Source organism: Egretta garzetta, unplaced genomic scaffold, assembly GCF_000687185.1.
Source record: "Egretta garzetta isolate BGI_Z169 unplaced genomic scaffold, ASM68718v1 scaffold511, whole genome shotgun sequence".
Lineage (NCBI taxonomy): Eukaryota > Metazoa > Chordata > Aves > Pelecaniformes > Ardeidae > Egretta > Egretta garzetta.
In genome coordinates, this window is record NW_009258554.1 from 1,518,531 (window position 1) to 1,529,652 (window position 11,122).

General features: G+C 46.9%; 1 protein-coding gene across 1 annotated transcript in view; it reads left to right on the top strand.

Moving 5' to 3' along the window:
- Positions 1–11,122, top strand: part of CACNA2D4 (calcium voltage-gated channel auxiliary subunit alpha2delta 4) — a 133,353-nt gene that overhangs the window by 49,575 nt on the left and 72,656 nt on the right. The window contains exons 19-24 of the mRNA XM_035903372.1: positions 3,778–3,839; positions 4,525–4,592; positions 4,750–4,795; positions 6,263–6,360; positions 8,224–8,317; positions 9,660–9,755. Coding sequence (XP_035759265.1) covers positions 3,778–3,839; positions 4,525–4,592; positions 4,750–4,795; positions 6,263–6,360; positions 8,224–8,317; positions 9,660–9,755 — 464 coding nt within the window. The remainder of the gene's footprint in view (positions 1–3,777; positions 3,840–4,524; positions 4,593–4,749; positions 4,796–6,262; positions 6,361–8,223; positions 8,318–9,659; positions 9,756–11,122) is intronic.

Here is an 11,122-nt window from a genome sequence, read left to right on the forward strand (position 1 = left end):
CCCTACCCAAAAACACTCATGAAAACTTTGTCCCTCATTCTGTCAGAATGCGATTTCCTTTATCCAGGCCCAGGATTAAATTTCTATGCAAATATTTATGGATGTTTTATGAAAAGTCCTAGTGAAATGGAGACTTTTGAACGTTCCCTACCAGCCCTAATGGAGGGTTATACATCTTCCCTTGGAATCAGTACAAAATTGTCTTGTACATTTGTGTTCACTGGTACTTTTTCATTCAGGTTTATTTAACTCTCCTAAAGATTTTGGCTTTCATCGTTTCCTGTTAGGAAGTATTCCAGAGCCCTGCAAGTTACACTGCCCAGAAGTCTTCCATATTTCAGGAAAATTTTCCATCTTTTGGAGAGAGAGCATGTTTTTCAGCGATCAGGCTGGCTGAACTGCTCCCATGCTAAGCCACAGTGGGCACCAATTCCAATAAACCGACTGCTCCCGGCCACTGCTGAAATGATGCCATTTCCCAATGAAGACACCCCTCCGTTTCCTCTGAACGGCTGTACTGCTAGATCTTGGAACTAAATTGTCTTTCGCTATTCCTTGGTGTTTGCAACGATCAGGTACCTGCCAACAGCTTTGCCCTTCCTCTCTCAGCATTGCCAACATCTGCATTTGAAATACTTGCACACTTTTCAGTCCAAGCAGTTCAGCAATTATTTCTGTTCCCTTTGGCTCTTGTATCGTTTCTGGTACAGAAGTACCAGGGCTTCACTGAATTATTTGGATACTGTTTCCCTGTTGCTCTGTAGAGAGCATCTATTCTCTGCAATAGGATATTTCTGAAGAGAGAGTCCCAAATCTCCTTTCTTCTGTCCCTTCAATTTTTTTCTCCCTCCCATAGCTGCACCGGAACAGCTGCCTTGGTTTCCGTGTTTCTTAGCTATTTTTTCCAGTCACCGTTTTTCCACGTGAATCCCACTCCTTTTTGTCCAGTCTTCCTAATTTCTAGGGCTGTTGGGACATTTTCTCAGTATGCAGAGAGATGTTATTTTGTCTTACAGATCACCGTACATAAGGGCTCCTAAGACAGAGTCTGTCTGTTCCTCTCATTAGATCTTTTTCCCTCGATGCCCTGTTGTTTACTGTTTCTTTTTGTTTACAGGCTGCAGCTGGTTCTCATTCCACATCTTATTTAAGCCCACTTTAACTGATTCTTTAGAATAAAATTTCATGAGAAGCTCTTTCAAGTGCTTTATATAAACCCAGATACATTGCGTGTCCTTTATTCCCTTCATCTATTACCTTTGTTATTCTGTCAGAAAAGCAATCAGGGTTTTCCAGCAAGATCTATTCTTTCCAAGTCTAGATGGTTTATTTTGCTAGCTTAACCCCTTTCTCTGTCTCTGTGCACCCTCAATAACGTTCCTTCTGAGTCATCCAAAGATACCTTTTTAGTTCAATATTTTAGGGCCATCTTTCTGCTCCCCTACTCAGGGAAAAAAGATAACAAAAGGTAGCCTTGGTAGGAGAGATTACCTGTTTTATTCTGCAATTCTGCAAGTGTTATGAAGCATAATAGGAGACTGAAGCTGAGTGTGTGACAGTTTTACTATTATCAGAATACACACGGAGCGAGGACCAGAAGTGAAACTTAGCAATTCCCACTTGTGCTCTGCTAGCTGATGAAGCAGAGCAGTGCTGAGACGAAGAAAGTGCTGACAGAGCCTTGAAACAAAGAGAACAAGGCAAGCAGTCGGCGGAGAGAAGGGCTGAGTGAAGGGGGTAGAAATTATTCTGTCAGCCACGTAAACATTGTTTCCCCAGGTTGATCCCAGCAAGGTATCGAGAGTGGAGTGAGATAGGGAAAAACAAGAACCAAAGACAAGGGGCAGTTGTTTGAGAGATCTCGTGGCAAAAATGCCTTTGCTTGCAGCTAGGGTACAAAGAGGTTGTGACCATGATAGCAAAAGAGTGAGGACATGGGTAGGAGCTGTGGCAAACCAGCAATAATGGCATTAGCCAGGACTGGCTGCCTAGTACAGTGGTAATACCAAAACTGGAAACACATGCATTCCCAGGCTGCAGGTGCCGGTAGTCTGGGCCAACATGTCCAGGGTCTTGTCTTCTCCCTTGCTCTTATGAAGTCCTGCCTGATCATCCTCAGCCCCGCTTGGCTCAAGGGTGCCTCTGCTTCTCTTGGTTCCCGTGGACAAGCAGTCATAGCTCCAGCTGTCTGTGGGAGGGCTGGCCACCCATTGCCTCCCCCTGCCCAAAAGAGAGGTTTGCCCTCCCTCCCACAAGGCGCAAGCGCTGAGTAGCTGCTTGTGCAGAAGGGGGACAGGTCAGGGAAACAAAGGATGAGCAGAACAAGCCCTGATGAAGGAAAGGGTCTCCAAGTGGTGGCACCCCTGGGTCATTTTCTACTGCATCCTTTCCCCCAGGGGCAGGCCTACACCCCCAGGCCTCCTTCTTCCCCATGCCTCCCCCCCTGCCGCCATCAGATCAGACTGGCAAGGAAAGGGAGGCTTAGTATCTCTCGTACCTTCCCCACAGCCATGCCACATTCCTTGGGGGTTTCACAGTACTTTTGGAACATCTCAGCTCAGCAAAAGGCTCGGACCTTGTTGCTTGGCGGTACGCAATTGCCACGCACAGCGAGAGAGGGGAGGGAAGGGGTCGAGCCGTCTGCTGCTCCCTCATCTAACAATAACCCCCATCCCCATCAGCCTACCTGCTGCGTGCACAAACTGGGGACATGCTGTGGAGTGGGCGCAGGCTCACCCTTTGTGCCTCGCCCCACTCCCATGGCCCCACGGCTTGAGCAGGTTAGAGCAGGCATGACTTTCCCTGGGGAACACAGACGTTTCTGTGTTCGCTCCCTGTCTCCCACACACATCCTCTCACCTCATTTTCAGGCTGGGGCTGGGATTTTAAACATATTAGGGTTCATATACTGGCACAAGGGCTGGATAGAAACTTTCCAAAAACTTTTCTCCTTTGGAAAAGAGTTCCACTGAAATCAACACTTTCCTACAGGAAAAGGCCAGTCTGGCAAACAGCTGAAGTTCTGAAGCAGCTTTCAATAATCTGAAATGTCTTCAGTTGAAATGTCAGTCTGAAAAAAATATTTTCATGTGAATCAAAACAGCTTGGATTTGAATCAGCACTTTTTTTCAGTTTGAGAATGTAAATTTTTTTTTCTCTTACTGATGTTTCTTAACAAAACTGAAATATGTTAATGTTTTGTCCCAGTTTGGCATGAAAGCAAATGTCAGGAATCTCAGCATTTCCCAGAGGACTGGGGAGACTTGGGCTGCCCACCCACACAGTGGGTAGGTTTGCCATCCTGCCCCTCCTCCTACCCCACCTCTCCTTCCTACCTGCCCCACCGAGCCCCCCACCTCCTGCTGGGGATGATGATGATGTGCAAAGCCATCAAGGTTTCTCTGTGTAGCAAAAGAGCAGCAGGGCCCCAGCACGCTGGCTCGGAGGGTGCGAGAGGGAGGGCAGCTTCCCCCCACCGCTTCCTGCAGCCTGTGCTTCCTGCAGCCTGTGCAGGAGCCCTACAACAAAGAAAGGTTTAACTGAAGCCCTAGATGGAAAGACAGAGTGGCTGCCTGGATCCTGAAAGTCACAAGTTGCTGAATACGCTGAATACTGCACATTCATTCCCGCCTCCAGCCAGCCCTAGCAGGGTGTGAAGTGTTGGTAATGATCAACTGCTTTTGCTTAGCCTTGGGGATGTATATCCCAGGTCCCCATCATCACTACACCTTGGTCAGTCAGATGGTCCCTCACGTTATTTTCATGCTCTTATTCCAGAAACGAGTTCTCTTCCTCACCAATGATTATTTCTTCACGGACATCAGTGGCACACCCTTCAGGTGAGCAAGGACTCAGGTGACACCAATATGGTCTATCAGAAGTCTGCCATCAGGGACAGCAAATCGGTTCCTTTTCTTCATAAAACTGGCTACGACTCATGAGTAGAGCAGTGTGAATAACTGACTTCTTCGTTCCTATAGCCATTAAAATAGTTCGGCATCAATTCAAAAGGAATACTACAATTTATCTGAAGTTCAGAGTCCAAAAGCTATACCTTAGGTGAAGCAAGTTGTTTCATGTCAGAGGAACGAGACTTCTTCAATTTTCAGTTCCACTGAATATGTTTTATGTTCTGGTGTATGGCCTGAAACAAAACATTGTTATAAACTGAAAATTATAAAACATCATGTAAGAAATCAAGCAAAATTTTTTGTGTGTTTTTTTCCCCAGCTGAAACAGTTTGAAATTGGCACAGATTTGAGAAATTTTATTGTTGACCTGAATCTACAATGTTGGCCAAAAAGATTGTCACCAAAACCAACTCGTAGTTCTGCAGACCGGTTCCTTAGCCTCTTGTGCTGAAATCGGATCTCACTTAATCCTCTTTTGATGATGTTCTTTTCTTTAATAGCTGTGGAGGGAGTTAATGTCTTTAAGGGTTGTAATTGCAGGGAATGCAGTGTGATGTTTAGGGATTACACCTCTCCTTGCTGACAAGCCCTCTGTTTTCCTTCCTGCCTGCAGCCTGGGTGTCGTGCTGTCCAGGGGACATGGGGAGTACATTCTGCTGGGGAACACTTCAGTGGAAGAAGGTAGGTTAATCTGGAACAGCTGCGCTGTCCTAAGGGACAAGGTAGCTACTTCTGTAGCTGCTACAGAAGTTCAGCTTCACTGCTTCACTTCTCCTTCACTGCCTGCATCTGCCTGTCCGCTACCTAACCAAATGCTCTATGTATTATCTGGTTTCAGGTTTGCATGACCTGCTCCAGCCAGACTTGTCTTTAGCGAATGAATGGTAAGCGGAGGAAATCCTGTCAATGACACAGGCCTTTGTCATGAGATTTTGGCAAAGTTCCCAGCAATTTGGCTTGATTTCACTGCCCTCTGTGGCCTAGAGAAAAAGCAATGTGTTGTTCTGGGGCTGTACCTGCAAAGACCTGATCGTCTCCAGGCAATACAGTTCCACCTCTTCCTTTGGGAGATCCTGCCGAGGCCTGGCACATCCCCCTGCTGGGAAACATCTCCTGAGACTTACCCGCAGTCTTCTGTGCTCAGACTTATTTTGTTCCTCCTCATGTTGCTCAGAATTGTGCTACAAAACCTACAGTATGTCAGACCTGTCAGGAAATTTTGTTGCAGGCTTGGCAAGAGATTGAAATGCTTTTTTAAATCCTAGCTTATTTTTGGTTGGCATTCTTCTGAACTGAGCCTAGACGTAATTTCTGGTGAACACGGAGGTGATTTATGACCCCTGTTTCAATAGTAAGCATAATTTATGGTTTTGCTTTGTTTGGATATGGAACAGGGCAAAGCATGGCACTTTCCATTTATTGCTGTGAGGTTTGGGATTTTCATGAACCCAACATTCAGTTACACCCAAGCACATGAACCCAGCCTGTATCAAAGCCAAAATAACTATATTCAAGAAGCCCTGCAGCCCTTCACACCTCTCATTACACTGTCAAGTTTCACAGGCAGTACATTTGAGACACAAGCAGTGACTTCTTCTTCTACTCCTAACTTGGGGTGTCAGCTTACCACACTTTACATATTCATTTCTCTTAGACTTCTCTCATAAATAACTCCTTTCAGCCCCTTTATGAGTCGTAATTCTCTCTTTATAACCCCTTCCTCTCCGTTGTCCTGACAATGAAGCAGTCAAAATTGGAAGCAGGATTAGAAGACTGGTTTCTTTTAGAACACATTTGTAATATATTCTCCCACCTCTCCCCAAACTGTGTCCTGAGGCTCCTGCAACTGTGTCCCTTTGGGACAGCTTTTGTTGCCACCGTTATCATACTGCAAGCTCATTCCTCATCTCACATTTTCTTTCTGTCTCTTGATTTATCTGCTCCCAATCCAGTTTTGCTCGCATTTCATGCGACCCTCTGCTTTTCAGGTCTCTCTATCACATTGTTACTGTTTACATAGACTCAGGTACACATCTTAAACCACATATAATACAGATAACTGCTGGAATTATTTGGGACTGCTAAGTTGCATTGTGAGCTCGTGCTGGAGAATGTAACAGCAGCCCTGCTAAGCGCAGCAGTCGGATTAATTGCTGTTTGGTTTATTGGTAGGGTTTGACTTACAGCCACATTGTTAGATTTTTGAGCGGGTACAGCATGCAGCAGTGGCAAAATCTCTGCAGCCCAGGCTTTCTCACTGAATTTTTGTTTACAGTTATTATTTTCCAGGAGCATTTGCTTGATTATGTTTTTTCTTTGCCCTTGTGGGCTTCTTCTCCCCTCCCTGCCAGGATTTACTGCATCACCGACATTGATCCGGACCACCGGAAGCTCAGCCAGCTGGAGGCTGTGATCCGTTTCCTCACCGGAGAGGAACCTGACCTGGAATGTGAGTCCCAGCCACTAAAAGGGCTCTGCTGGGATTTTCCTGTACCCATCGTGGGGGAGAGGGGACTGTGACAAACTGAATGGTGTCAGACTGAGCTCCTGTGGCACCTGCTCACACAGGCAGGACTAAACTCAAGCCCAGCTTAATTCACATGTGGAAATGAGCAGAGGAGCCACTTCCTTGTCTCTTTTGGAGGATTTTTTTTCCATTTCAAAGCTGTTGCATAAATCCACCTTACTGAAGGTCTCAGCGCAGGAAACAATGAAAAGTGAAAGGCTTGAATGGAGCTTGGTGAGGGCTGCACACCATGTTTAAGACAGAGTGACCAGCTGGGCTAGAGCGGGTGATGGCAGGAGGAGCCAGGAAAGCTGCTGTGACTACCCTGCTGCCCAGCGCCCCAGCCAGCAGCCTCCAAGGGCTGCATGGTGCCATCTAGACAGATGGCTTCTTTCAGAACAAGGATTATTAATTTTGTTTTCCAAACACAATCGGTAACCAATTTGGGGAAAAAATTGTTACAGAATTATTATCTTTCCTGCTTCCCCTGCTGCTCATCCCTTGTGCCGGGTCCCATTCTTCAGGCAATGTGTAGCCACACAAGCAGCCGATAAAGCACCACGGTGGAGTGGGATCTCTGTCGGTGGCAGAGGTGGGCAGCTGTGCGTGGGAACTCCCAACAGCAATTTAGCTTTAGGATGTCCTTCAGCCCAACTCACTCTCCACAGCTTCAGCCCCCTTAGTTGTGCCAAGTACAAGCTTTTGCATGTAACACTCCACCTGAGAGGCACAAACATTTGGCATGAGGATGGGAATCTCTTAAAACTAAAACCAAATGTAATCCAATAATTGTCCCTCTCCTGCACCGTGTGAGCAGACCCCTTCTGGCTGCCTTTGGAGGAGGCTGAATAGGCTAGGGAAGAGGAGGAGGAAAGTTTCAGGAGAGCTCAGTATGAGAAACATGCAGACTTGGAAGTGCTGTGGAGGAAAAACCAATATGATTTGGGTACATCCTAGACATGTGGGCCCTGGGGAGGGAAAGATCTGCTGGTGAGCTCTGGTTTTGAGGTCTGAATGACAGCAAGGATGGAGAAATGGATTCTGACAACTGTAACAAAGAGAGAAGAAAGAAAGAAGTTGGAAGAACCTGGGAGAAAATATCAGGGAAGACCTTGGAGCTCAACCCAGTAAGTGGAGGCAGAAACACTGAAGGGGGCGGGGGGGGAGCCCATCTAGAACAGCACTGAAAGGAGCATATCTGCAATATGATAGCCATCACATTCTCACAGCACGAAATGAATGCAAGCAGGGCAATACAGAAATGAGGCAGGTCAAATAAATGGGATCTTTGAGTATGCCATTTAGCACATGGCATATTCGAACCTTCCTAAACGTCTCTCAGTCCCAATCTAGGCTGGACTAGACTGGTAGACTAGACTGGCTTGAGCATCTGGGGGAAACCAGGGACAGCACAGCATTTTGTGAGATTTACAGGAAGGACAGAAGGGTAACAGAGAAGCCAATGAACACAAGGACAGAGTAAAAGCCATGCAGAAGTCACTATGGGCTTTGAAGAAGCTTCTTGAGTGGAATGGGGTGTCTGGTGTCCTTCTACAGGGCACCTAGAAGATAGGTCAAAGCAGGGATTTGAGGCAGTCTGAATATCTTTGCTGTAACATCTCTTCTTGTGCTCTCTGCCATCCAGGGTGGTAGGTCCTGTACTCGGCCCTGCAAGAGAGGCTTCATTTTGTGCCATTTTGCTTCACTGCCCTGGGCCAGGCAGATGCTCCATAACAAGGAACTCTCTAAGACATCTAGGGATGGGCATGTCTTTCTCTCCCGATTCTCATTCTCTCTTCTTCTTAGGTGATGAGGAGTTGGTCCAGGAAGTCCTGTTTGATGCAGTGGTCACTGCACCCATGGAGGCCTACTGGACAACACTAGCCCTCAATATGTCCATGTAAGTGTATGAGAAATAAAAATGAGTAAAACACCATTGAAGATGCATCTCCAGATGCTATGGGCTTGCGCAGTGCCTGCAACAGTCACAGATCCTTGCACAGCATATAAGAAACTTTAGAAATAGCTCAATAGCTTTAGAAATAACTTGAAGTGTCTCTCAGAAGTGGAGTCCAGCAGGTTGGGCCTTCTCAGGGGAGCCTTTAGTTTGGTGAGTTTGTCTGAATATCACTGGAGGACAGCAGTGAACCAGATGTGTTACTGCAAGAGGCATTCAGCACCAGTTCTTTGCAGCACCTAGCTCAGATGTACTGCATTTGCCTCTTCAGTTGATAGAGTTTGATATCTCAGGGCACCTGAGACCGTTTCAGTTTAAAGTGATTACGAGTTATTTCCCCATGCATCAGTTATCCCTTTGAACAGCAGCAGTGTGGTTTGGCTCAACTTCCCATATGACTGTAGTAGAAGTTCCATCGCAGGTGGCAAGGAATTTGCTCCCTTTTCCAGCAGTGACGAAAAGGGAGTTTGATCTTGTTGCTGTTGGTGATGGCTTCAGACTGAGCCTCAGGAAGGGAGTGGACAGGCTGGCTTCAGTAAACAACTTTCTACTTTACTATTTGCAGCAAGGCACCTGTTGCTTGTAGTATCTAGTGTCATGTCACACAGATCTACCTCCAGCAGACAACATGCTACTTACACAGGTGTATGGCCACGGGACTGCTCTCCCTGTTTCAGTTACCAGTACCCCTGCCACTAACAGAACTTGAGCCAGCGACAATCATGCCAGGACAATCCAATTATCAGCACACCTTTAAACGGCTATACCAACACATGCTCCTCACTTTAAGGCCACCACGCTGCAGCAGGCTCTCCACCATGTAGCTGTCCCATCTGTGCCCTTGATACCTCCAGCAAGACGCAGTCGAATCAATCCACTGCTTTAGAGTCAGCCTGCTACCCTGCCCATCCTACGTATGCCTGAGGCAGCCGTTTTCTCTCTGCAGTCCTTCTCCACCACTCCAGCCTCATGCAGGCAGCCTGGAGCAGGGCTGGCAGGGGGAGAAGAGCTTACGATCTGCTTAGAAGAGAACCAAATGAGCAAATTTCAAAGGTGTGAATCTAGGCACAGGTCTAAACCTGCCAACTGTTAGCCAATAATAACCTGTTGCCATTAGCAGGGAGGAGCCAGTGTCACTCCTGGTGTAAACGGGTAATATTGCAAACAAACTTGGGACCACGTCTCAAGGTGTGGTTTCCAATTTGGAAGGCCCTCACCCTGGAGCAGGGGGATGGCTGCTGTTCTGAGAACTGTTTGCTTCTGCTTGTATGTTTCTGTTCCGCAGGGAGACTGAGGCAGGTGTTGAGATGGCATTTCTGGGCACTCGGGCTGGACTTATGAGGAGTGCCCTATACATTGGCTCTGAGAAAATTTCCAACAGGTAAGTCCCTACACTGCATTAAGAGGTTTCTCTCAATGTCTCTGAAGGGCAGCACAAAATCACCACCAGCCCTAGAGATGTATTTGGGGAGACACAAACAGAAAGGAAAGAAGCGACACCTTGATGGCATTGGTGCTGATTTACAGATTCAGGGTAGGGGTCCTTTGTCTTCCTCTAGTTATTTTAGGTTTTTCTTAAAATACTGTCCCAAAATACATTCATTTCAATGAAAACCTTCAATAATTCCCTGACTTCAGTCAGCTAACAAAGTCCACAGTTACTATACATCTCCAGGACCATTTTGCAGTGCAGGGGCTCTGCACTCCAGTGCCCCGGTGACATTCTAGCTTGGCTAAGTTTGATGTTTCTGTCTCAATTCCTCTTCCAGGTTTGTTCTGTTTTGCCTCTTTATATTGCCCACATCACAGTAGTATCCCAGTGCCTTCCAGTGAGGCATTAAGTGATGTGACTGACATCTGTCATATATGATTCATTCTCTTGTCCTCTCCCTCAAGGCAAAAGTGTGTGTTCAGTGGAGGGTTTTGACATGGGATGGATATAGTTTGCATTTGTGTTGTGTTTTGAATGCGCAGGCTGGTGCATGCTGCTGTAAGAAAGGCCAGGTCACAGAGGCACACCAGCAGATGGAACAGAAGGGGACAGTGACGGTGGTGGTCCTTAGCTTCTTGGCAGCTGTTTCACTGTCTCCGAGTTCCCCAAACAGAAGTCGTAGGTTCAAGGCAGAGAGCTCTGCTGTACCTGAAAGGTGACACTCGTCACGTTTTTGAGGCAGTCTGTCTTAAGTCAGAGCAGTCAGGCTCTGGCAACAAGGGAGAAAATGACGTGTGCCGCAGGAGGCTGATAGGATGGCTCCCTATCCCCCACTGCTCATCAGGAGCGTCGTTCAGTGCTTTCAAACAGCCACAGCCACCACACCGCAGTGACAGACCCCCGTGCACCACACGAGAGGCGCTTCTGGAATGCCCCGAAAGGAAGGAACCATATAAATGAGTAATTATCATTACGTCAAAATATATGGCAAGACGAGAGGCTGAAAACAAAAGGGATTTGTCAGGCAAGACACAGGGGCCTCCAGGGAAGACAGTGACCTGATTTTTACGAGGTCTCTGCTGAGCCTGTCTTGTCATGCCCTCAGTACCCACCCTCCTGCCTTCAGGAGCACCCGTTGCCTCAAGTACTTCAGTCCATGCATCTTGACGGGTTTGGTATTTAGCCGCAACAGTATGACCTTCATTTGGGGGTTTGGGTGGTTGGTTTTTTTGGGGTTTTTTTTGAGGAGATGGTCTAATTCCCTTTTTTTATCTGCTCACCATTAATTAATGCAGTAATTAATGGCCTTCCACCGG